This window comes from Malus domestica, chromosome 03 (assembly GCF_042453785.1).
Source record: "Malus domestica chromosome 03, GDT2T_hap1".
NCBI lineage: Eukaryota > Viridiplantae > Streptophyta > Magnoliopsida > Rosales > Rosaceae > Malus > Malus domestica.
Genome location: NC_091663.1, coordinates 3,587,202 through 3,613,972, shown reverse-complemented (window position 1 = coordinate 3,613,972; position 26,771 = coordinate 3,587,202). Strand labels below are relative to the sequence as shown.

The 26,771-nt window shown below is 37.2% G+C and overlaps 5 protein-coding genes across 6 annotated transcripts; 2 read left to right on the top strand and 3 right to left on the bottom strand.

The window, feature by feature from the left end:
- Positions 1-2,906: 2,906 nt before the first annotated feature.
- On the bottom strand, positions 2,907-11,802 carry LOC103419492 (peroxisome biogenesis protein 5-like). The gene is made up of 15 exons (XM_008357592.4): positions 11,354-11,802; positions 11,104-11,235; positions 10,846-11,002; positions 10,023-10,216; positions 9,513-9,764; positions 8,796-8,918; positions 8,017-8,178; positions 7,040-7,233; positions 5,638-5,884; positions 5,293-5,377; positions 4,921-5,030; positions 4,517-4,741; positions 3,902-3,967; positions 3,520-3,614; positions 2,907-3,426 (listed from the first exon to the last, which is right to left on the bottom strand). The coding sequence occupies exons 1-15, from the start codon at positions 11,468-11,470 to the stop codon at positions 3,348-3,350; spliced, it is 2,238 nt and encodes a 745-aa protein (XP_008355814.3). The 5' UTR covers positions 11,471-11,802; the 3' UTR covers positions 2,907-3,347.
- Positions 11,803-12,620: 818 nt separating this feature from the next.
- On the top strand, positions 12,621-16,487 carry LOC103418768 (COP9 signalosome complex subunit 6a-like). The gene is made up of 9 exons (XM_070818798.1): positions 12,621-13,099; positions 13,192-13,280; positions 13,482-13,575; positions 14,338-14,399; positions 14,510-14,588; positions 14,703-14,795; positions 14,928-15,028; positions 15,498-15,553; positions 16,212-16,487. Exons 1-9 carry the CDS (start codon positions 12,754-12,756, stop codon positions 16,291-16,293), a joined length of 1,002 nt encoding a protein of 333 aa, XP_070674899.1. The 5' UTR covers positions 12,621-12,753; the 3' UTR covers positions 16,294-16,487.
- Positions 16,488-16,926: 439 nt separating this feature from the next.
- LOC103417694 (putative disease resistance protein RGA4) lies at positions 16,927-20,929 on the top strand. Of its 2 annotated transcripts, none has more exons than XM_070818796.1 (3): positions 16,927-20,285; positions 20,381-20,455; positions 20,566-20,929. In XM_070818796.1, exons 1-2 carry the CDS (start codon positions 17,455-17,457, stop codon positions 20,385-20,387), a joined length of 2,838 nt encoding a protein of 945 aa, XP_070674897.1. In that variant the 5' UTR covers positions 16,927-17,454; the 3' UTR covers positions 20,388-20,455; positions 20,566-20,929. The 2 variants fall into 2 exon arrangements, with proteins under 2 accessions (XP_070674897.1, XP_070674898.1); XM_070818797.1 differs by having other exon boundaries at positions 17,334-20,285; positions 20,539-20,929.
- Positions 20,930-21,321: 392 nt separating this feature from the next.
- LOC139194343 (uncharacterized) lies at positions 21,322-22,889 on the bottom strand. The gene is made up of 3 exons (XM_070818654.1): positions 22,857-22,889; positions 22,300-22,802; positions 21,322-21,883 (listed from the first exon to the last, which is right to left on the bottom strand). Exons 1-3 carry the CDS (start codon positions 22,887-22,889, stop codon positions 21,451-21,453), a joined length of 969 nt encoding a protein of 322 aa, XP_070674755.1. The 3' UTR covers positions 21,322-21,450.
- Positions 22,890-22,966: 77 nt separating this feature from the next.
- On the bottom strand, positions 22,967-25,448 carry LOC139194381 (peroxisome biogenesis protein 5-like). Its single transcript, XM_070818790.1, has 6 exons — positions 25,325-25,448; positions 25,075-25,206; positions 24,817-24,973; positions 23,994-24,187; positions 23,482-23,733; positions 22,967-23,301 (listed from the first exon to the last, which is right to left on the bottom strand). Exons 2-6 carry the CDS (start codon positions 25,090-25,092, stop codon positions 23,047-23,049), a joined length of 876 nt encoding a protein of 291 aa, XP_070674891.1. The 5' UTR covers positions 25,093-25,206; positions 25,325-25,448; the 3' UTR covers positions 22,967-23,046.
- Between the last annotated feature and the right edge of the window lie 1,323 nt (positions 25,449-26,771).

Below are 26,771 nucleotides of genomic sequence, written 5' to 3'. Positions count from 1 at the left end.
ATATAATAACTGTTGAAGCTCAGGATATCAATGGTTCTCTGATCATATCTTCTCTCACATCAAACTTCCTACAACGAGAGAGAGAGAGAGAGAGAGAGAGAGAGAGAGAGAGAGAGAGAGAGAGAGTTTTGGATGGTGATGAATCAATGAAGCGTGGGGGGAATGATGGTAGTGAAAGTATATACAAGGTATGACTACTGAAAGGGACGAGGATCAGCTAGAGGAGAGGGACAGACAAGATTCTCCAGAATTGTGTTATATATATATATGTGTGTGTGTGTGTGTAATTAATTTGCTTTATTTAGGGTTTGTAGTACGTATGTATAGAAATCGATTAATATTACTACAACCAGAGCTATCAGTTTGTACATACATACATACATATACATTCATATTATATGTGGATGGAGAGTGCAGAAAATAATGAATGGTGGGTTGGGGATGGACGTAGGTGGGGTTAATTCTATATATGCCAAAGGGGGATAGGGATGGATATTGTGGTTGGCCGTGCACAAGAAGTTAAAGCAAGAGAAGAGACCAGACACTCTCTGCGATGAGTTTTCAGTGCGTGTGTGTGTGGTTGGTTTCTACTTCTTTCTTTATTAAATCATCCGGTTAACTGTACTTTTATACTGGGACAAAGATTGTTTGCCCTCCCTTTTTTCATGTTCTTCTGTTTGTGTGGTCACGGTTAAGCCACGTCAACATTTTATATTACTATTTATTTTTGTCTTATTATTTTTATAAAAAAATAATATAAAATTTTAACGTGGCTTAATCGTGACCACACAAAACAGGAGAGCATGGAAGGGCATGAAAAAAAAAAGGAGGGCAGACAATCCTTGTCCTTTATACTGATACATGATTTATAAGATGTCCATAGTTTGACTTTATAATTTACGATATGTTGTAGGTAATCTTGACTTTAGTGCATCTAACCACATTGGAAAAAGACGATAGCTTGTTTGGATTTGTTTTTAGAATGACTAAATGTATTGTTATATGACAAATAAAAATACTTTTGAGTACGTTTAATAGAAAAACTTAAACTACAATTTTTATCATATAAGCATTTTTCGGAGAAAACTTGTTAGGTGCTTCTGCAGAAAGAACTCAATTTTTTTTTTTTTATATTTTTTTTTTTATAAAAATTTCAACATGCTTATATTAATAATGCTTCGAAAATAATGTTTTAAGCATGAGCTTTTAAACAAAAGCAGTCGCAAACGATTTTGTGGATGTTCGTATGCTACCATGGATTCCTCTCTTCCTTTATTGATATTCAGAACCTCTTGCATTATCCAACACAAATGATTGATTTAGAGTGAGAGAGACCACTCTGGCATTGGGTTGGCTTTGGTTTCAGCACACACGCAAGGAGAACAATGGATCATTAGACCATGGCAGTTAATTTTTGTCCATAGGCTGTGGAGCCTTATAGGGGGAACTCATGAAACAGTGAATTATGTGTTATCTTATGATTACAAGATTCAAAAGAAAAAAAATGGCATTTTTTGGGATTTTACAAATGAAAAATGCTAAGAAGAATCATTTAAATTTGCAACTCTCAATGCATTTTCTGTCATCTCATATTTTTTACATAATATTTTATGAAAAATGCTTAAGGGACTCTCCAAAAGTGGAGCTCTCCATGGATTGTATATCACCTCACAGTTTAAAGTTCATTTCCGTGCTAACTTTATAAAATATTGTGCAAAAAATATAAGATGCCAGAGAGTCCCATTTCATAGAGTCTCCTTAGTATTTTTCATGTTTTATAATGTTGACACGAAAGTTGACGATAAAATGTGAATTGGGAGAAAATTTATGAACAATCCCGCCTTTGAGATTCTTTACAAATTTACTACAATCATGAGTTCCCCAACATTATTTTGTTGCAGCTGCAGGTATAATTGGGGATTTGTGGACAAAATGGCCCTTTGAGTCTCTGATGGTTCTATCACTTTATTAAGATACAAAGATCCTTGTATCTCAGAATTCACATGGTCAATTTTGACAAGCATTAATGGTTGACTTCAACCCCTGGATGTGCCGTGAATAATTCCAGACTAGTTTTGGAATAGGATCTTCTTTGGATACTCATCCGAATGATTAATCAATCGTGTCCGTTCATCGTATATTGTATGGTTAAAAATTATTTTAAATTTTAAAATTGAATATAAATAGTATTTAACGAAAACTGGCCGCACGATATACGATGAACGAACACGATAGATTGATCCCCGGATCCCCACAAAAAGAATCTGTAGAGGATCCTTGTCCTCCACTCTTAACTTTAGGGTATAAAAAAATTAAACTTAACATATTAAAACATTCTAAATAACTATCTAACGTTTTGAAAATTAGACATCTGATAGGTCACAAGGAATTTTACCAAAATTAAGTGATGAAATTACTGGCATTAAATGATGAGGTGGCCAAGTCTAAAGTTGGTTTTCACTAATTGACGTATTTGGAGTCCTAATCTCCCAAATTGACTAATTTTAGCCAAGTTAAACCATAAATTTGCTTAGCTAAATGTCGTCAATTTGGAATTCAAGTCTCCAGTGATGACTTGAGAGTTGAGAATTAAAGCACGCTTAATATTTGCCCATGTCATCGTTGAACGCTACTGAACCTAATAGATGTCATTTACAAAACTTTAGATAGTCATTCGGAGCGTGTTAAGAGGTTAGGAGGAATTTGAAATTACTCCGAGAAGTTAGGTACCCATTTTTTAAAATCAGAAAAAAGAATGTAGGCTTGTCAATGGCTTGCCATATCAAACTCTTTTTGTTTACTTATATGAGTAAATCTCATTTTTTATTTATTTATTTTTACATACAAGAAAATCTAGAGGAAAGGAGATTAGAACATGGGACCTTCGCATTCAAGGACAAAATCTCTTAAACCGGTGAAATTAGCGTACTTCCAACTTTATACTCTGAAAATTCTTAAAAATTTGACAAAAAATCATGAGCACCAACAGTGTGACCAAAATAACCACAGCAGATATGAACAAACCCTAATTCCATTACAATTTACATCCTTTTTCAATGTAAGCTATGATTCTGATTTCTGTTATACAATAGAAGCGTTACACATAGACGATTTATTTTTGAAGTGCCGAGACTTATTTCATTTCGATGAATTTTTATTGGCCCGCTTCTTCTTTCGAGTTACGCCTCTGTCGGGATAATGTTTACCAAAACCGGCAGACTTTGCTTAAGAAGCACCGGAGGATGAACCGTAAAGGTGAATGTTCTCTAAAATCACAGTTCCGGCGGGAGCACCAGAGGATGCATGTTTCGGTTTTTCATTCCAGCAACCCGAAATAGATACATGTTCTATAACGGAAACTCTTTCTGGAGAACATCTAGATTCCGAGAATCGCATGCTTCCAACATGTCGTTCCTAGAAGCACAGCTGCAACAAAGACGATAATAGTAACGTATTTAATAGGTATCTTGCAAAGAGAGGCTTAAAAGATTTTTTCCTGCCTTTTGATACTTAACATACCTCAACGAAATTCTCAAATATTGCCAACCGTTGTCTGCCTTTGGATTCATGGTCAGTGCTCGGACATAGTAACGTATGGAATCCTCATACATGCCCTAGATGCAAAACCAAAAGGGAAGAAAGAAAATAACCGGTCAGACAATGTTGCGGATCCCAAATTTAAGACACTGGGAAACACTATCCTAACAGTTTGATTACTTATAACAAAGTTGAATAACAAGTAATAACTAGTCAAAATTCATGGACTGGGCGCTCTCTCTCAGCATCGAAGTTTGAAACCAAAACATTGTTCAAACTCGAAACAAGGTAGGAAATGATAAAATTCATTACCCGTCTAAAATTTCAAATTGATAGTGAGCATGAATTAAGCGTAGGAATAAACCTGGTTGGCATAACTGATACCCATATTTGCCCATGCACGAACATAATTTGGCTTCAAATCTAGTGCCTGTATACCCAGAGGAAGAACCAAAAACAAAAGTTAGTCCAAAGTAGATGGTATAAAATATTCGCGAAAGTCAATTAAACACAGAAATACAAACATGCACTTTGTATTAAATAAAACTGTACATCTATCACATAATGTACTGAAAGGCACTGAAGCCCATTGAAAGGAACAAAACAAAAGTAACAACTATAAACAAAAATTATGGAATTGTTTATTTTGTTAATAAGGAAAGATAAAGATAAAACTATTGTTGACGGAGAATCCTCAACCGATGACAATAAGGGCTGCAGGAAAATTGTAAACTCGTCTTTGAACAATTTTGGAAAGCCGCTAGTTCAAGAAGCATCTGAGTAACAATTTTCCTTAACACTCACTAACAAAAGTTTATCATAGTATTATAAATTGCAGTCAATTTCTTATATGCTACTGTGGCTAAGGTGACTGTTTTGTCCTACATTTAGTCTTTCAGAATGAAGGGATTCATATGCATTTTAAATATAAGGTAAGTTAGAAAGAAGAAACCCTATAAGGGTTGATTACCCAAATTACCTGTTGATAAGCGAATATCGCATCAGCACTCTGAACACTGTTTGCTTGTGTTGCTCCAAGCTTGTTCCACAGAGAGTAATCTTGTGGCTTTAGTTTCAAAGCTGTCCGGAAGGAATTGATAGCTTTGTCATATTCTCTTGACAAATTGTAAAGGACACCAAGTACTATGTGCACATCAGCATCATCAGGTGACATCTGAGCAGCTTCATTGAATAATCTAGCAACCTGTGCATTAGAAATAAGGTTTATTCATACCTTATAGGTTTAGGGGTAGCACTAAGCAATTCAAACCTGAAACTAATATGCGCTAAAAACAATTTTGGGGAAAAAAAAAATCCTCTGCCGAATATATTTGGAATATTAAGACCCACAAAACCATAAAGGTTCTAAAGGTGAACACTTACATCAGCATAATACAAGGAATCAGACAGCTCTGGGTTGGTAAGTACCCCATACTTTTGGTGATGGTGTAACCATCCATGTAAATATTTCAAAGCAGACGCCTGCTCCATTTCTGCAAATTTGATGAGTCTTATCAGTTTACTTTAGAGAAGTATCTGCTTCCTAGAGTTTGTTTCTGAAGAAAAAAATCACTTTTTTTTTTTTTACAAACTGAAAAAGGCTAGATTTTTTTGGCAAACAGAAAAAGACCATAAATATTCACACAACTAGTGTGCTTCAGGGGTGTGGATACTATGATCAGTTGCTTGGAACTTTAATGATTACTCAAATGAGGTTCTACTGTTTTACTTATAAATGGAGAAAGAACGACTGACCATTTGTATGACTCACTCCAAGAGCAAGAAGCACTTCGAGATTTGTTGGATCAGCCTCCTGTGCACGCATCATACCTGCTATAGCCTGCAAAGATTACATTTTAGGACATTAATTGTCATTCTATGGAGTAAAAACACACTGAAACACATGTATAAGTCAGACACAAGGTAGAAATAAGGTCATTCTTTGACTTAAAGCATGTTCTACGGCTATATGAAATTTTCAGGAGTTCATATAGTACGACTATATGGAGACCACCTATGCTAAGGGTTAAAAAGAAGGAATATGCCAAAAGTATACAATTTGTAAATGCTAGATGGTAAATATTAACATAGTAGGATTACCTGTTGATCATCATCATTTTCTGCATGCGCTATTCCAAGTAGCCTCCAACCTTCAGCATTGTCGGGGTTTTTGAGAACTTCGGCTTCTAATGCCAGCACTGCTTCACTCAAAAGACCCTTGTGGAACATTTCCTGGCCTACTTTTAGTGGGTTTGGGTGACCAACGTAAGGATTCATATCGGAAAATACATAAACTCCCCTTGCAGCATCATTACGCTGTTTCGTAGCTACTTGCTCATTCATGTACCTGCTCGTCGAATAAGGAAGATAAGTTTTCTTTAAGGATGAAATAATGAATACCATAGAAGGTGAGTAATAACACAACGTCCTCCAAGCCTGTTTAATGAATGAGAGATGGAATCAACATTTATTACTCGAAATATCTTAAACAGACAGACATATAAATTAACAAACACATTAAGTATCCTTTTTTTTTTTTTTTTTTGAAACTAGAGCATCCAAGTCTTTGACCTGACTAATCACTAGGTCCCCCCACCTGACCCCACAACATTTGGGGAGCGAGAAACTCTAGCATTTTGCTAGGTGGGTACCGTGGGAGAGAGTCGAACCCAAGACCACTTGGGAGCAAACCAAGGACCTGACTGGCAGACCAACAACTCTTAGGTCATTAAGTATCTTATATAAATCTTTCTTCTTTTTTTGGTCTGAAAGATAGGATACAAAGTTGATAACTATACAAGTAGAAACAAGAGAGGGAGGAATCTCATAAAGCCCATGCTCATGAACTGCAAAAATCCACTCTTCATTACTCTAAGTTTTCCTCTTTTGAAATAAAGAAAGTTGAGTGATGCTTAAAGGGGACCAATATTTGAACATTAAATCAATTGAATTTCCAGTACTTTAGCGGTTTAGCCATGAGATGCATTCATTTCAGCACTAGGTGTCAATATACAGACCAAAACCACCAACAGAAATGCATGATTTACTTAATTGAAATAACTGCAAACTTAAGGCACACGTTTAGTGCCTAGGATTGGATTGAATAACTCATTAGAAGAAATGGAGGCCAACTTCCAACATTTGTCCAAGTTGAAGGTTGATGGAATAGTCATTAAAGGAAACTTATCCCTTCCAATACCCCACAAAATGGTAGGATATTAACACCATGTAACTAATTCATCTATTTTTTTCACCTTGGAAAAAATTTAGAAGTTTGCCTTCATTTCTTACTTCAACGTACCTTAAATCTAGTAAGTTATTTGATTTAGTCCAATCCTAGGCAACAAACGTGGCCAAGACGTTACTGTTGCTGTAACTTTGCAAATATATGACACATTCATTAGCTATTGGATTATATATCAGACCAACTTCCCCAAAGTAGAATATAAAGCTGATAAAGTAGAAAAAACATTTTGTTTCAAAAAAGAACGATTTGACTTACTCATTGTATGCATTAGCCCAGCTATCAGCAGAACTGTCCCCCAAGAGTCCTTCACCAACCTGATTTCCAAAATCCTCAGCCCAGTCATCGACATGCAACTTAGAAAACTGATTGACCCACTGATCATCAACTGACCCATGCTGCTCTTGTTCAGAATTAAACTCATTTGCCCATTGATTGGGTCCATGAGATAGCTGGAAAACCATCAGAATCAGACAGCAGAAATTGGAACTGGAGTGAACTCATTGCACAACAAATCAAGGTATTAAAAATAAAAGCTTATGCATGAGTTTGCCACCTTACAGAAGGATCATGTAAATCACTATTATTCTCTATTTGTGACAACAACTTACCCACCAAAATGTTTATAAATGGGTTTCATTTTCCTTTAAGTATGAACTTCTAGCCTTGTCGCAACACAAATTTACATAGGATATTTTCTTGTATTATTTTGTTAAGCATCTTTGGTTTCTTCCGCTTCAAAACAAGCTCGATCGCTCCAACATATAGAAGCATATTATTAATTTAGTAGTATTATGTATGTTAAACTTTGTTGAATACATGTACAAAAAGTAATATGCATTATAATTACCAATTCAATTACATTAGTTTTTGTATGTATAAGGTTTTTCTTGTGAAATGATTCTCGGACACCACTGTTTATTTTCGTCCCTTGATTCTCCTACGATCTAAAAAGGGTTGTGCATGGGAGAAATAGGGTGTGAGGAAACCACTTCCCCTTTTCTTTTATGTGTCATCCCGCACCACAAGTCATCCCAGAAACTAACTCATCCCACCCTTTCTTCATACCATTCATAAACCAGAACATGAACACCTCACCTCAACACCCCAAAATAATCGCTTGTACAAATAGGAAAAGTATCGTAAAATGGGTTCAAAATTGGTTGGTATATTTCAGATGCTGAAAGTAAATATAAACTAGGGAACAAATATTCATATTCAGACCAGATTCCTACCTCGCCACGTGCATATTCGTCAGCCCAACTAGGACCCGCATTATACTGCCGTTGATATTCCGATGCCCAGTCCCCAGATGATGTTGCCGGCTTGACTTGATTATCATCGATAATGAGTTCACCACGACTCATTTTTGATACAAACTGGAGAAACCTTGACTTCTACATACCCCGAAAAGTAAAATATATGAATGACGATAGTAATAATTCCAAAAAACAAGAATGCAATTACATTGCATCGTTAATACCCATCATAACAAATCACATGTAATTGGGGCCATCATTTGTTTAAGGACAACATTCTGACTACATGTCATGATAATTAACAGCCCCTGAGCTATTTAATGCCAAAACATCCAGAGATTAATTCATGTAAGCGTCTGCTTACAAAATAAAAATGTTGACACAAGCTAACAAGGACACCTAAACAGTGAATACAGTTAACAGCAATTGGAGCATTTCATGAGAATTTTTACGGGAATTTGCATGATGAATCATCTTGAGTAATTCCATGTTTGTTATACTTAGAAGCACTAATGTAAAACATGGTGTAAAAATGACATATTACAAACATTAGCCATCATTTATAATAGATTCTGTGACTAGTGACTATTGCAGTCCAATAGGTTCAGCCAAAAACGATAAGTCAATTAAAAGGCGTGCAAAAGCTTGGAAAGAGTATGCTTGATTCCAAAAGTCATTTGCTGATGCGATATTCAATAAAAAAAATGTTCCAAAATTCAGTCTTGGAAACTATAGTGTGAAGAACGTGTATAAACCTGAAACTTTGGTTCTTCATTCTGAGCTAGCGTACTTGCAAGTATACGAGTTTGCTCCATTGCAGCTAAGTTTGCCATATTTACACCTCTCATATGATCTGCAGACATCAACTGGGACTGTTCCTGTAACCATCGGAAACGGAAAATTATGCATCAATATAGCTCTCATATAAAATTTGTATTGATTATAGTTTTAAAATCCAAATCCTATTACAACGGGATATCAAGCAACATATAAACAGTCTTACACTTTCAGTTCAAGGTCAACTCACATACACTAGTGTGATGCACTCAAACTAAGGTGGTAAGCCTAGTTTTTAATTAAGGGGCCATAACTTATATATTCTTCTTCTTTTCTTTTCTATTTTCCTTAGGTTAAAAAATTTTCGGTGCTTCTATATTACAAGCATACTCCACCATGTACTACGTGCTTCATCTTGAACAAGCCCCTGGTTCTAGGCCAATACACTGCACAGGAATAATCCCCAAACCCCAGAATATTGTAACTTACCTGAAAAAAACCTAATATATTGCCACACCACCAAATTTTAACTCAAGTACACATTTTCCAACCTCCTTGGTTACTAAATCGATGACAGCAAGAAATAATTGCTAGTGTCGTTCTCCATCAAATTATGAAGGTCAATGATTGATCAATGGCAAGTGAGTATAGAATCAGTGAATGCAATTGACATACAAGTTACAATACTCCTTTACCTGCTCAAATTCAGAAGCCCAACCATTGGCACCATGTTGTCGCTCAAATGAGTGAGCCCACGTATTGGGATCACCATGATCTAACCTATGTTGGCTAAATTCAGTGACCCATCCTTGCGCAGCGTGAGCACCAGGTTTTGTTATAGCTTGGGATTCATTCCAATAATCGTCCAGTTCCCGAAACCTTGCAGGCAGAGGTCCTTTACTGTTGACATCACTGTCAATATCTAAAGAAGATAGAAGTGCATTGACCTGGAAAAATAGAAAATACAAAATTAACCTAAACTCTTGAGACTATGATTCTCGTTGGAGAGAAAAGGAACAACTCAAGATACAAACTTCTGAAACAAACCCCAAAGACAAGCAAAAACATGACAATGAGGCAACAGAAAATGCACCATCGAATGCTCATAAACAAAACCAAGCTGACAGCTACTGCTAGAAAAGAAGATACATTCCGATTTACGACAGACAAATTCCAATATAACATAGGTAAGAGAAACTTCAAACCTGCCCATTAATAAAATCTTCACTTTTATCAGCAAAGAAGTGCCGGGCCATGATGCTGGTGCGATCACGTATACATTGTTTGTCACCAGCAGACAATCCTAACACTGGAAGTGGAGTGGGACGAAAAGGCATTCCACCACGACTACTTTCAACAAATGAGTGCAAAAAGCTTGACAACACCCTTTGTGGTGGCCCTGCAAAACATATTTAGAAGGGAAAAATATAGATAAATCTCAAAATAAATTAATAATCCTTTATGCTTAGGATAGACACTACTCCTGGTTATTTGATCAGAAGCAACGACCAGACATTTAGGCTAAGCATAAAGTACTACACAAAGCGGGAAGATAACAACCTACAACTCATCCAAAAAGAGAAGTAAAACAAAAGAGCTTTTCCTTTTTTCTGGTTGAACTATAAAATTAACTGGAAATTGAAAAAAAAATAAAACTAAAACTTCAAGCTTCTACCTCACTTCAAAGTTAAACGTTTCAAGATATAAAATAATTAAAAGTAGCAGCACCGAAATCCAAAACTCCAAAGTATCGCCTATTATGTGGTTTTTTCTTATTCAAATGCCAGGTTTTGGGCATAAAAGCCTCTGACAAACACTCATTCCACAAGCAACTGTACTAATCTCCAATGTTGATAAACATAGAAACCAATATCCATTCTTGATCAAGTAATCTTGCCATTTATGTCGTTCACTCGTTACTTATAAAGGCGAAAATACATGGACAAAGCGGAAGGCCTAGCAGGTTGTGAATGAAGTGCAACAATCAAGAGGTAAATACTACAAAGACAAGCACTTTGAGAAATCTACCATCCAAAGTCGGTTGAAGATGAGGTCTCATATCATAAATGCGGTCGTGTTGAGGCACATGCATAGGCTCGGGCTGAGAACTCTGTATCTCGTCCCACGCATTGTCAAGCAGTCTGTTGCCATCAACCGAGTTGAAGTTTCGAAGAAACTCCGAGCTCTGACACAAAACGAATGCTAATTAAGCAAAATTAAAGGTAAGTAAATTATAATACTAGAAGTAAAATCAGTGGGCAAAGATTGGAGCTTTAGAAGTCAAACCTGAGTGCGGGGTTGCATAAACGGCTGGTCGAGCTCGGAGCCGGGGAGCTGTTGCAGGTGTCCATGGCCGTCGGGATAAAACTGCGGCTCGGAAGCAGTGGGCGTCGACGAAGGTATCTCCTTCAACCCCTCCTGTTCACAAATTAAATAGAATTTCAACAAAACGACGCCGTCGCCGCCGTTTCCGACTGAATTGCTGATCGAAACGAATGAAATACAGAGAGATTGAAAGGAGGAAGAGAAGACGAACCTGCTTGGAGGAGGAGCCGATGAGGGCGTTGGCGAGGGCGCCGAAAGGATTGGAGGAAGAAGATTGGCCCGGAACCGCACAAGCTGCTCCGCCGGTCACGAGCTCGCGCATCGCCATGGCGGCCGATGTTCTTCTTCCTCCTCAATCCACACCAGAAGTACAATACAACCGCCACCCACTGTGTAAATATCTCTCTCTGTATTTTTCTTCTCTGTGAATTATTTAAATAATAATTTTAGAAAGACCTACCGGAAGATATGAAGAAATGATGAGTGTGTTTGTTGGGATTTGGATTGAGGGGATTACGGCAGAGAGAGAGCTTTGATGGCTGTTTCAGTTCCTCTTCTTGGTCTGTGACGTCTGTCTAAGTTATCAGATGGATTTATTTTAGGGAAATTTAACGAAATGTTTACATTTTTATATTAAAAAGTCAATTTTGATATTATTTACTTTACCTTTTATTTTGTTTTTATCGTTAAAACTTAAAGTATTTAAATCATTTTTATTAGTTTTCCTTTTATTTTATAGCTTTTTAGCTTAGAATATTCTATGAAGTTGGTATAACGGTATAAGTTCTTATTTTCGTGTCGATAAAATTGGTTTCTAGGATTGTTGTAAATCAATTATATTGGTTATTTCATAAAAGTTTTTGTTAAATATGAATAACGATAAAAACATCGTTAATTTTTATTAAATCATTTTGACTTTATTAATTTGAGAGTTTTTGTCATTTATGTTCTTATTAAAAGAAAATTTTCACAAAAATGATTGATAGTGAATAAACTCATAAACTAATTCTATTAATTTTAAATCTCAGACATCAAAATAAAAAGTTATATCGATCTCAAATATCACTTTAACTCAAAAGTCTTATTTTATTTGTTTGATCCCTCTTCCTCATGGGTCGTGTGACGTGGGAAAAGCGTTTTCAGGTGATGGGCTTTATTCAAATCGACTCGTCCTCTTTCACTCAGTACTAAGTCTAGTGGTATTTCTCTGAGGTCCGCGAATTTGAATCACATTGTAGAAGATAATCGAAATTAAGGTATCTAATTTACAAGTGAAAAGAAATACCACTAGATTATAATACTAAATGACAATAATATCGTTTGTTAAAAAAATAAAATCAACACGTCCTCTACTAAACGGGCCCCAAGAGCTGAATTTTGTTAAATATGGGGTGGGCCAGATGCCATTTCATGGTTCCAAAACCCACCAGACTCAGGCCCAAATCCTGGAACGAACTGAGCGAAGTCACCAACTCGGAAATTAAACTGCAATAAAATCACAAATAAAATGAAAAGAAAAGAGAAGGCAGAGAGGAAGCAAAAGCAAAAACCCAAACCGGAGCTCCGAAGAGCCAAAAAACCAAAACCACCAAATCACGAAATCGGAAAAAAATGGCGGAATCCTCCAGCAGCGGGCTGACGTTCAAGCTCCACCCACTGGTGATCGTCAACATCTCCGACCACTACTCTAGGGTTAAGTCCCAGATGCACCCGCCCGTCACCAACACATCGACACCACCACCGCCCAACAACGGCGCCAACGGAGCAGTAGAAGCAGCCTCCTCTTCTTCCTTCTCCGACTCCGCCTCCGCCTCCGCCTCGTGTCCGCGGGTCTTTGGCTGCGTTATCGGGGTTCAGAGGGGCCGCACGGTCGAGATCTTCAACAGCTTCGAGCTCCTCTACGATCCTGCAACTCACTCCCTCGACCGTGCCTTCCTTGAGAAGAAGCAAGAGCTCTGTTGCGTTCTCGTTTCTCATAGCCTTTATTTTTTATTATTTTATTATTTTATTTTTGTGGTTTTAATCAGTGGCAGTATTTTGCTTTTGCAGATAAGAAGGTGTTCCCGCAGTTTTACATACTGGGGTGGTACTCTACTGGAACAGATGCTCAGGAATCTGACATGAACATCCACAAAGCTGTAATTTTTCTGCTCTTTTCTTATTATTCGAACCCGTAGATACTTGCATTATGTGATACTGTACTGTTAGGGACCGAATCATGTCGACTGCGAAATATCAATGATTCTTGAATTCGAGAGTCTAGTTTTTCGGCATGATGTTTATACTGCATTTGGTTTTCGGTTTTCCCACGATAAGAATTTGTGTTTCTATTGTCGCAGTTGATGGATATCAATGAAAGCCCTGTTTATGTTCTTCTCAACCCCTTGATCAATGCTGCTCAAAAGGATCTCCCAATCACTATTTACGAAAGTGGTACATTAGCTGCATAGTTATCTTCTTGTTGTTGTGTATGTGAGCTTTTGTGGGCATTTCCAGTTAATTGTAAACCTATGCATTTCTAATTTTGTGAATTTGTATGCTATTTGGTATCATATCCATGGCTGAAGCATGAATTTGTATTTTTATCATGGCAGCATATGCATGTAGTGCTTTCTCTTTCTTGTATATACCATGATTGCTTATTTTAGTTTGCACTGGTTGGTGGTTGTTTGCTTGAGATATTGTATTGGAATTCGGCCACGTGGTGTTTCTTAGGAAGCCATCCTTGAGAACTGTGGCAAACAAACTAAAAGTGCCCCAGTGCCGGTTCCAGTTCTTTCAATACTCTGTCGAACATAAGGCTGTCTAAAATTTAGTACGAGGTTGTTTAAGCTTCTTAACAACCCCACATTGATGGTGTTCTAACACAGCGTTATCTATTGTTTGCTGCCATCTTCTTAGTTTTAGTTGAGATTGTAGTGTTTCTTTTTTCTTTGCCTTGTACTGCACAATTAATAGTTCCTGCAACTCTTATTTGTCTCAAGAAATCATGGTCCTTAGTGAAATCTATTGTGCAAGGACTTTTAGGGTGGCAATATTTTTAACTGGATTGGCTTGCAAATTATTTCTATTGGCCAGAGTCGTATGGAAAACTTGTGGGATTTGGACAGTTTTCTTGGTTCCTATTAGAATTGCCATTTATCATTTATCTGTTTCAACTTGGTCGTCTTATGATTGTTAACTTTACAACTGTAGAGATGCATGTCATTGATGGGATTCCACAGCTAATCTTTGTCAGCTCAAGCTATACCATTGAGGTTAGGCTTATTCATTATTTTCTACTCTAAAGTTATTTATTATTATCAACCAGGGTTTACTGAGACGATTTTGTTCTTATTTTTTGTGTATGTGTTTGTGTGTTTCAAAGACGGTGGAAGCTGAGCGCATTTCAGTTGATCATGTTGCCCATCTTAAACCATCTGATGGAGGTTCAGCAGCAACTCAATGTGAGTCCTCAGTTGATCATGTTGCTCATCTCACACCGGTTCTTCCCCACAAAAGATAACTGGACGTACTCATCTATTTCTGGTACAAACTAATACAACATGGGTTGTGTGCAGTGGCTGCTCATCTTACAGGAATCCACAGTGCTATCAAGATGCTAAATAGCAGAATTAGAGTGCTTCATCACTATCTTCTTGCTTTGCAGAAAGGTACGCACATACTTTTAGTATAAGTACAAGTACTTGCTTTTGTGTTGGCGCTTTGTGTATACATACTGCTGGGAGCCATGTTTTAGAAAGGTCCAGAACTGATAATAATTGCTCTTGTTTCTCTACTAGCAGGTGACATACCTTGTGAAAATTCACTGCTACGACAAGTATCAAGTCTTTTGAGAAGGTTGCCTGCCATAGAATCGGGGAAATTTCAAGATGACTTTTTGATGGTGAGTGTTCCTCATTTCAATTGCGAATTCACTAGTAAAGGCATTTGTTATGCACTTAATTGTACTATTAGAGAAATAAACGTTAATTAAAAATGGGAAGATGGCATAATAATTTTGGATGGTGTTGGGAAAATGGTAGAAGATTTGGTCCTTCCCTTATCAGTTATATATGTTTCATCAGAATAAACTTGTTATATTATTTGTAAGAGCTGTATTCGGTAGAGCTCATTACTTATACTTCATGGCTCAGAAAAGCTCTTAATTTAAGCTTCGTAGTTCCAATTATCAATTTTATCTTGTCGTTAATTTGGAATGGAAGATTTTGTGATCCATAACTGTAAGTAAGTAAGGCCTGTTTGTCGAGATTTTTTCCTCTCTTTTCACATAATGTATGATTGTGGATAGTGGCTGCTGATTAAGCTGACATCTTTATCCCGTGGATGCTGACCTCTTTTTTTATTTTTGGTAGGAATACAATGACACTTTGTTGATTACATATTTGGCTGTTCTGACCAACTGCTCAAGGTATGAGATGTGGCATATCTTGCACTAATATGTTTTCTTTCCATGTGATTCTTATGAACTGAATTAAACTTTTCAATGTCCATCGTTTTATTACAAAGGAAGTCCTGTAAAAAAGTTGTTGCAGCAAAAAGATAAACAATAGAATGTAAACATAAACTTTTCCAGATCAATGACTTTCATGTGAAGATCAAATGGGGGATCCGTCAGAGCAGCTTAGGCACATGGGTTTGATACCCATGTATTCTCCTGTTTGAAGCCCGAGGCTACCTATCTAGAAATTGCTAGTATTTCCTGCCCTGAACGATTGTAGGGTTCGGGGTGGGGGTGATTTTACTGTCTTTTTTCAGTTGATGTGTGGTAACGAATTTTGTTCCTACGCCTAGAATAAAGTTGTTTATAATACGGGTGTTGTCGTAAGTTGAATTTACGAATTACATTCACAGTTAAGATCATAATCCAAACCTCTGTGTGATACTAATGCACTCACCAAGTTTGCGTAGCTCTGTACCGCAGCGTGCGTATATTTTTGTTGGGGTAAAACAGTAGAGTAGTTGAATGTGGCATTGTATCAAAATTTCAATGATACTAAAGAAGTTCGTAGCTGAATATGACAATTGTATTCTCATTTCCTTATCGTTTATTTCTTTTTTTTTCTCAGTACAACGAATGAGCTAGTGGACAAGTTCAACACCGCATATGATAGGCACAGTCGAAGAGGTGGACGGACTGCTTATTTCTGAAAGTTTCTTTGACATATTTTTGGGTGCTTCTGGTTTCGTTTGACTGCATAGAGGCGTAGAAATTGAAGTCTTAATGAGACCTACACCATTCGGAATGGAATATAAATTTCAGTCACCCCAACTGTCAATGCCCATTATTGTTTCGTTTTGGGTTGTAGTTTTTAAAGGGTAATATATGAGTTGTTTGATAATCATTTTGTTTTTGTTATTTATTATTTATTATTATTTTCTGCTATAGATTGATGGAATTGGAGAAAGATTGATGGAAGTGGTGGGAGGACGAGAGGGAAGTGATGGAGAATGTACTAAATAAAAACTCGAAAGCAAAAGCCACTCTAATTAAATTAGGGTTACGATCGGGGAGCCTATTTTTTTGACATACATTCTGATTCACTTTCTTAGAGCCCAATTTATAATTTTTTTTTCTACGATCCAAATCATTTATATTTCAATTCAACATTTATTGAAATACAAAAATCATTTTTTGTTCAGTTTAACGGCCATTTTTATTGGCTGAAAAATTATTAAAAAACGGCCCTTCTTTTTTCTGAAAGCTCAAATATGATATCAAAGGAAAAAAAAAACACCAAATCGAAGGAGACCAGTTCCGCGGAGAAGTGAACTAATCACGGTACAAGGTTAATTAGGCTCTTAAGGAAATGAGCTTGCTTGCTAACAGAGGCACGAATGCCAATCGAACAAACAGCCACCCAAACGAAGGGCATAATTCCATGTAGGAAGTCGATGTTCACACAAGAAAGATATTCAGATTCTGTAACATGGTTAATTATGCTCCAAGGAAATGAGCTTGCTTGTTGACAGTAGCAATAATAAATTCACTCAAAAAAGTTGCTGTTATTCCTTTCTCTCCACGGAAAGTAAATCGCAGAAGAGGGAGACGTGTATAGAGAGAAAAGAGAGGTGCTTAGGCCTCTTTTTTTTTTCTTTGGTACCGTATTCCCGTCTTCGTTTCGGTAATTCACTCAAAGAATCTTGCTTTACAGGTGTGTATATATATGTATTGTCTATATAAACTAGGTAGAAGAAAAGCAATAGCACACAACGACATCCTGCGTTTCTCTAATTCCTATACACTTTCCTTTTTCCAACTATTCTCTTTTTATCCTCTGTCAACCAATTTCTAAGTTCCTTACCCTAAAAATGGCCGATGCCCTTATCTCCACACTACTAGAAAAGTTAGCTTCAACGGCTTATGAATACGTAGCCGAAGAGGTGAAACTTGTTTTGAATGTTAAGAAAGAAGTTGAAGAATGTTCTCGCAATCTAAAAGCAATTCGGGCTGTGCTTGAGGATGCAGAGCAAAGGCAAGTGAAAGAGGCCAACGTGAGAGACTGGTTGGATAATCTCAAGGAAATATCCTTCGACATGGTAGATGTGCTGGATGACTGGAACGGTGAGATTTTGAGGCAACAAGTGGAGAAGCAAGAAAGGGAAGGCACAAGTGTTGTTGTTCCTAAGAAAAAGGTATGTTTCCCTATTGTCCCCCGTTGCTTTTGTTGTGGCCATGTTGGGCGGGTAATTCCTCGTCATAAAATTGCTCAAGAGATTAAGGATCTGAATGAGAGGTTAACTGTGATCTATAAGCAAAGAGAAATGTATAGTTTTCAACTTATAGAAAAAGCCACTCAAAATCATCAAATCCCTCAAACCTCTCAAACCTCATCTTTTGTCGATGTATCTGGGATATATGGCCGAGAAGCAGAAAAGGATAGTTTGGTAAGGAAGTTAGTGAGTGACGAAGAAGGGAGGGGGCTCCTCATCATTCCTATTGTAGGGATGGGAGGAATGGGGAAGACAACTTTAGCCCAACTAGCCTATAATGATGCCAATGTCCATGCCCATTTTAAAAAGAAAATATGGATTTGTGTGTCAGAGCCTTTTGATGTCATGAAGATTGCAAAAAAAATTATTGGTGATGAGTCCTTAAGTTCAAATGAGTTGGATTATGTCTTACAATGTATGTCTATATCTATTGAGAAAGAAAAGTTTCTCCTAGTATTGGATGATGTGTGGAATGAAGACAGTACACAGTGGGACCAGTTAAAGGTACCACTGATGCGAAATAGTGCTAAGGGCAGTAGAATATTGGTCACCACAAGAAAAGAAAGGGTTGCTAGTATGGTGAGATCAACCACTTTCACGATAAATCTTGGAGAGTTGAGTGAACAACATTGTTTGTCAATCTTCAATCACATGGCATTTCCTAATGGGGAAGCAGATGAGTATGGGGTGTTTGGAGATATTAGTAGGGAAATTGTAAAGAAGTGTAAGGGTTTGCCTCTTGTTGCAAAGACTTTGGGTAGTCTCATGCGCGATAAGAGAATAATGAAGGAATGGAAAAATGTTTTGAATAGTAAGATATGGGATTGGAAAGAAGTGGAGGAAGAAGTTTTCCGACCCCTGCTTCTAAGTTATTATGATTTGATCCCTGGAGATAGATGTTGCCTTTTATATTGTGGAATTTTTCCCAAAGATTATGAGTTAGAGAGGGATAAATTGATAAATCTTTGGATGGCACAAGATTATCTTGATTCGGGAGAGAATAAAGATAAGGGTATAATTGTTTTTGAAAACTTAGTTGCACGGTCGTTTTTCCAAGATTTTAAAAAAGATGATGATAGTGGTAAGATTATAGGTTGCAAAATGCATGATATTGTACATGACTTTGTGCACTTTCTCACCAAGAAGGAATGTTTGATTACGGAGGCTAATCAAGGTGCTAACAGGGAGATAGAGGTATTGGCCAGCAAGGTTCGCCATTTAACCATAACATATGTTCCCGACGGTTCAAATTCACTTCCTACCTCATGTTACAATTGCAAAAAACTACGTACCCTCGCAGTTTTTGGGTCATCACTGTCATGCATAGACGCACGTTTAGTTTTGCAATTGAAATGTCTTAGGACATTAAATTTGATTGGTAGTTCCATTAAAGAACTTCCAAAGGAGATTGGTCAATTGGTACATTTGAGGCATCTTGATTTGTCTGGCAATTATCTTTTGAAGAAATTACCGGACTCTATTTGTAGTTTATACAATTTGTATACCTTGGTCATTTGTTTTTGTGGTTCACTTTCAAAATTGCCTCGTAACATGAGCAAGTTGATTAACTTAAGGCATCTTTATGTGGCAAACTGTATTCGTCTGGAGTACTTGCCAAAAGGGATAGGGAGATTGACAAGTTTGCAAACATTAGATGAGTGTAGTGTTTTTTTCGGTCGCAATGACGAAGCATTCAAAGTTGGGGATCTGAGAACCTTGAACAACCTTCGGGGCAGTCTCAAAATAACAGTTAGGGGGGATTTGAATGATGTAAGCGAGGTTGTGGAACTACCATTGGTTGACAACAAACAAATTTTTAATCTCCAAATTCATTGGGCGTTTGCGCCCCCTATGACTCCAGAGAGTAATATTCAAATACTGAATGCCTTGCAACCGCAAGAAGATTTGGAATCTTTAGGCATTAATAGGTTTGTGGCTCCCACCTGGCCGAAATGGTTGACGTGTTTAAACAGGTTGAGATTCCTTACTCTTGGTGATTGTGGAAATTGGGAAACTTTGCCTCCTCTTGGTAAATTGCCCTTCCTTGAAAGACTGAAGCTATCGTTTATGAGGCGTATAGAAAAGGTTGGTGGCGAATTTTTGGGACTAGAAGATGACCAAGCAGCATTCAAATCATCCTCCGCAGTATTCCCAAAACTGAAAGACCTCTGCTTTAAGGATATATGGGCTTGGAAAAAGTGGGAAGGCGTGAGCGGGTGGGCGAAAGAGGATTCTAAATTTCCTGCAATCATGCCTTGTCTTTCTTCCTTGACTATTCACTGCTGTCCACTAGAAACACTGCCAGACTTCCTCAGCAAAGTACCACTTCAGAATCTTTACATCTGGAGATGTCCGAAACTTATCCCTCGTTGCACAAAAGCGAGTGGAGAGGAGTGGCCTAAGATTTCTCACATCCAAAAAATCATCTGGTAATTGAGATCATCTATTTTATTTTATTTGATTTTTAGATATACATTTATGTATCGACTGTGGCTTAACATCATCATTTTTTGGGTTTATTTAGCCACTAAATCTTCAATTATTAATTACTAATGGTGGCTCGCAAAGACATACTCTGTGTGTAATCCTATTTGAAAAGGTACTGTTCTGTGCATATTTGCTTCCCACAACTAAATTCATGTAATCTGTTGTGCGTTGCTATATTAGACTAACATATTTTAGTAAAAATATTTGTTCATATCGTTTCAGGGAATCTCGTGATGAAGCTAAAAGGGTGATCATGTAGAGGCCACTGAAGTATGCCTCCCGAGGTCTCGGGCTGTTGCACTGTGTGAATTTTATTATTTGGATTCCATCGATTTCAGGGTTTCAATGTGAATTCACAATAATGTCTTTTCTTATTATAGTTATGCTGGAGTGGAAGTGACATTGTTGTTTTAATTTAAAACAGAGTTTCAGTATGGATTTGTTACATCTTGTATATATTGGTTGTTTGAGGTTTGTTGGTTATGATTGCTGTCATGATCAATATCGGACTTTATGTCCCCTTTAATAGATTGTACTTCCCCTTTTTTATTATAAATAAATCTACTATTGAGAATTTTAATGTGAATCTAACATTGTGGATGTTGAATGAGTTTTTCTTCATTATTGTTTAATTTCGTGATCGATAAATGTTAGTTTATATTCGTAGATTTGATCAAGTTTTTCATTATAGCTTGGTTTCAATATTTAATACAAGCCTCATGTGAAACACGCCACAACTTCTCAAAGGATAAGCAAATGACACTTTTAGAGAGATAAAAATTGTTATTTCTCTTTGAGATGCTCTTATGAAACGAAAACCCGACAATATTTGAGTTTTTTAATAATATTAATAATTCGGAGTGATACAACCAGTGGCGAAGCCAGGATTTCTCGAGGGGAGGGGCGAACTTAAAAGGGTGCAAGGTTAAAAAAAGATGGCAACAACTAAATCTTTTTATATAGTAATGTCTTCCAAAATTAATCAATACAAACAAATTACAATTGTTGTCGGCGAGGTTTCATGTCATAAGAACGTCGCATAATAGGCTCATTATCAATAAAAGAAAATACATATCTCTCAATGTAAACAACCATGCTATCACTCAATCATTGATCTCCAATTTTGTTACGCAATGGTGTTTTCACAATCTTCATAGCAAAAAAAGCTCTCTCCACTGAAGCGGTTGCAACCGGTAACACCAAAGTCAATGTAAGAAGCTTATACACTAACATATAGCTCTCACACCTCCCGGTCTTCACTAACTCTTTTGCAAGATCTCTAATTCCTCTCAATGATGAAAACTCACTATGCATCTTCATATCATGAATGTAATTGTCAAGTTGAATTGGAAGATTCATATCATCCAACTCAGTAACCTCACTTTGTTGTGCATTACCCGGAATACTAGAAGGAAGACTACTCGGAATATTTGAAGGTGGAGGAGGACTACCCAGAATATTTGAAGGAAGAGGAGGACTATCCGGAATATTTGGAGAAGGATTTAAGCACTGTTTCTTATAATATCGTTCCATTACGTAACTGTATAACAAAAGAAAAACAAATATATCTTAGACTCTTAGTCCTAGAGTAGATTACGACTTTAATTAATCAGTACCAACAATCATATGAATAATCAAGAATTCAATTTTTATCCTAGAGTAGAGTCTGTAGACTACGAGTCTACGAATGTAATTAATAAGTACCAACAATGCATTTGAATAAGGGTTTTGGTTGGTTGAATTGGGGTTTATTATGTTAATGTAAATATGATGTAAAAGTCTTCACCAATCACCTCTTTTATGTACTTCAAAAAAAAAAATATCAATAATCATAGTATTCATATGAATAATCTATAATCAATAACCATATAATGTATAACTCTATAATCCTACATTAATCAAACAAAAATTTGTATTCAATAATCAATTAGGGTTTGAAATAAATTAAAATTTTACCTTAATTGGAGGCGTGGCGAGTCAGTGATCTTGGACAGTTGGACCTGGGGCTGGTGGCAACCAACGAAACGGGGTGGCTGCTTGTGTTCTTGGGATTTGAGACAATTTTGGAAAGTGAAATTTGGGAGGGGAGGGTTTTGTCGTGTGGGGAGTAAAGGTGGGGGAGTAAAGTGAAATATGGGAAAAGGGTAGGGATAATTGAAACGGGTGGGATTGGAATGGGGATGGGGACCAGTGGTCCCCCACTTTGTTTTTTCTTTTAATTTTCTTATACAATAAACGACGCCGTTTAACAAAAAATTTACATTTTTTTTACCAGGCCCAAAACGACATGTCGTTTTGGCCTGGATTTTAAAATTAAAAAAAAAACCCTGCGCACAGTGCAGGTTTCTGGTTTCACAGAACCACCGCGATTCCCAGTTTCCGGGCGAACCAGGGGGGTTCAAGCGTCGCTCCTGACTTTGTTTTCCGGCGAGCGGAGGGGCGGCCGCCCCCCTTCGCTCCTATGTAGCTTCGCCCCTGGATACAACATTGCTCTATACCAAAGGTCAAAAAACACTGTTAAATAACAGCATTTGGCGAATATGCATTTCAGTTGCTGCACTTGCTTGGATATATGTTTTGTTTATCAAAGTCCGGATTTCTTCTATTAAAGACTCAGAATCAAGTGATTCGGATCGTTAAAATTTGATCCAACAGTTATAATTATTTTAATTTTTAAAGAATTTACTATTTGTAATCGTTAACTCAAATTTCAACTAGACCGGAGCTTTTAATGGGCAGCAATGTAATACTTGGGTACTGTCTAGTCCAACACCCACTTCTTTTATTAATCATGTGACCAAACATATCCCTTCGTCTTTTCTCCAACGAATCTGCGCATCTTCCAACCATGGCAGCCATGGCTTGTCTTCTCCGGCGACACCAAAGGCACAATTCCTTCCCTTCTCCGGCGTCCCAAACCTCTATTCCCTCTCTTCTACAACAACTGTGGCTCGTCCTCTGTGGTGGGGTGGAGGACGGTGAATAATGAGGTCAAGTACACATTTTCCAACCTCCTTGGTTAGTAAATCGATGGTAGCAAGAAATAGTTGCTAGTGTCGTTCTCCATCACATTATGAAGGTCAAGTGAATATAGAATCAGTGAATGCAATTGAAACAGAAGCTACAATACTCCTTTACCTGCTCAAATTCAGAAGCCCAACCATTGGCACCAGGTTGTCGCTCAAATGAGTGAGCCCACGTATTGGGATCACCATGATCTAACCTATGTTGGCTAAATTCAGTGACCCATCCTTGCGCAGCGTGAGCACCAGGTTTTGTTATAGCTTGGGATTCATTCCAATAATCGTCCAGTTCCCGAAACCTTGCAGGCAGAGGTCCTTTACTGTTGACATCACTGTCAATATCTAAAGAAGATAAAAGTGCATTTACCTGGAAAAATAGAAAATACAAAATTAACCTAAACTCTTGAGACTGTGATTCTCGTTGGAGAGAAAAGTAACAACCCAAGATACAAAATTCTGAAACAAACCCCAAAGACAAGCAAAAAAATGACAATGAGGCAACAGAAAATGTGCTATCGAATGCTCATAAAACAAACCAAGCTGACAGCTACTACTAGAAAAGAAGATACATTTCGATTTACGACAGACAAATTCCAATATAACATATAGGTAACAGAAACTTCAAACCTGCCCATTAATAAAATCTTCACTTTTATCAGCAAAGAAGTGCCGGGCCATGATGCTGGTTCGATCACGTATACATTGTTTGTCACCAGCAGACAATCCTAACACTGGAAGTGGAGTGGGACGAAAAGGCATTCCACCACGACTACTTTCAACAAATGAGTGCAAAAAGCTTGACAACACCCTTTGTGGTGGCCCTGCAAAACATATTTAGAAGGGAAAACTATAAATAAATCTCAAAATAAATTAATAATCCTTTATGCTGAGGATAGACCCTACTCCTGGTTATTTGATCAGAAGCAACGACCAGGCGTTTAGGCTAAGCATAAAGTACTACACAAAGCGGGAAGATAACAACCTACAACTCATCCAAAAAGAGAAGTAAAACAAAAGAGCTTTTCCTTTTTTCTGGTTGAACTATAAAATTAACTGGAAATTGAAAAAAAAATAAAACTAAAACTTCAAGCTTCTACCTCACTTCAAAGTTAAACGTTTCAAGATATAAAATAATTAAAAGTAGCAGCACCGAAATCCAAAACTCCAAAGTATCGCCTATTATGTGGTTTTTTCTTATTCAAATGCCAGGTTTTGGGCATAAAAGCCTCTGACAAACACTCATTCCACAAGCAACTGTACTAATCTCCAATGTTGATAAACATAGAAACCAATATCCATTCTTGATCAAGTAATCTTGCCATTTATGTCGTTCACTCGTTACTTATAAAGGCGAAAATACATGGACAAAGCGGAAGGCCTAGCAGGTTGTGAATGAAGTGCAACAATCAAGAGGTAAATACTACAAAGACAAGCACTTTGAGAAATCTACCATCCAAAGTCGGTTGAAGATGAGGTCTCATATCATAAATGCGGTCGTGTTGATGCACATGCATAGGCTCGGGCTGAGAACTCTGTATCTCGTCCCACGCATTGTCAAGCAGTCTGTTGCCATCAACCGAGTTGAAGTTTCGAAGAAACTCCGAGCTCTGACACAAAACGAATGCTAATTAAGCAAAATTAAAGGTAAGTAAATTATAATACTAGAAGTAAAATCAGTGGGCAAAGATTGGAGCTTTAGAAGTCAAACCTGAGTGCGGGGTTGCATAAACGGCTGGTCGAGCTCGGAGCCGGGGAGCTGTTGCAGGTGTCCATGGCCGTCGGGATAAAACTGCGGCTCGGAAGCAGTGGGCGTCGACGAAGGTATCTCCTTCAACCCCTCCTGTTCACAAATTAAATAGAATTTCAACAAAACGACGCCGTCGCCGCCGTTTCCGACTGAATTGCTGATCGAAACGAATGAAATACAGAGAGATTGAAAGGAGGAAGAGAAGACGAACCTGCTTGGAGGAGGAGCCGATGAGTGCGTTGGCGAGGGCGCCGAAAGGATTGGAGGAAGTGTTGGATTTATCCAATATAAATCAACCTTTAAGTGGTCTACTATATGTAATAGGAATGTAATATTGGAGAATAATGTTAATTGTGATTTGATCTCTTAAAGATATCAATCCTATATAAGGTGTCTTATATTGGAAATAGGATTGATGGAATCCTTAATTGAATATGATTATGATACTTGACTTGGAGGCTAATAAAGTAAGTTTAGGTTTCCTTTATGGATGGAAACCCTAGCTTTTAGCCTATATAAAACACCGGTCCCTATAAGCCCTAGAACACACAACATAATGCTTCCCATAGAGTAGTTGTATTCGGCTAGGAACTTATAGAAGATCTTGGTGTTGCCATGCCCAGTTCCTTTCGTGTTCGACTTCCATGGCTACCGTTGGAATCAGGTTAGTCACTCATTCGTTTGTGTTTTAATTGTATAACCTAATAAGGCTAACAATTGGTATCAGAGCCACTGGTTATATGATTAAAACCTATTAAGTTTGAAGTTTGATTATATAATATTTTCCTTTTTGGATTGCGGTATTGATCTTAAAATTCAAATTGTGTTCCGGGTCGATGAGGTCTTCTTGCATGAAGACACATCTGCGGTCATGAACGAGATCTACGCCCTGCATTGGTTCAAGGACGTTCACGTGAGAACCGTCCGTGCATTGGTCGGTAACCTTATTCCAAACGTAGGCTTTTCTAATTGAAGCACCTAATGATGATATCAAATTAACTATAATAAAGGAAGATTGATATAGTTGATTCATTATTTTATGGAATTGTATAATTGGAAAACCATGGTGCTTAACGTTTTCTATTTCACATATGCATCGCATATTAAGAATCAGATGGAGGTCGGTTAAAGAGCAAGGGCCGACAGGACTTACGATTGTGTTGTTCATGGTATCAAGATTGTTTCTTACTAATTAATCTTATGGCACGAATCTGGAAATTTTTATCAGAAATAGCTATAAACTGTGTTTCAATCGTATAATCATATTGGAATTTGGAGAAGCATATACATATATATATATATATATATATATCATGCTAATATGTAAATATTTTGTAGTGGGATCCAAACATGGATTGAAGTATAAAATTTAAATAATGGTGATGGTTGCTTCGAATTCCAACAGTGTTCCAGACTATACTTATTATAATTACATATAATCTATGATTAGGTTGATGGCATTTTTTGCAGGCCTTTGTTTTGCATATAATAAGTTTTGGTCGAGCCACTGGTTATGCAGGTTTTATTTACATGTGCTTGCTTGATCAACAAAAGCCAATTTGATTAGTCAAAATAGATTACCACCAATAGTTCTGATAAAGGAATGACTAAGAAAGTTAGATTAGCGTCAGTTTATTGGATTAACAACGATTGAAAAC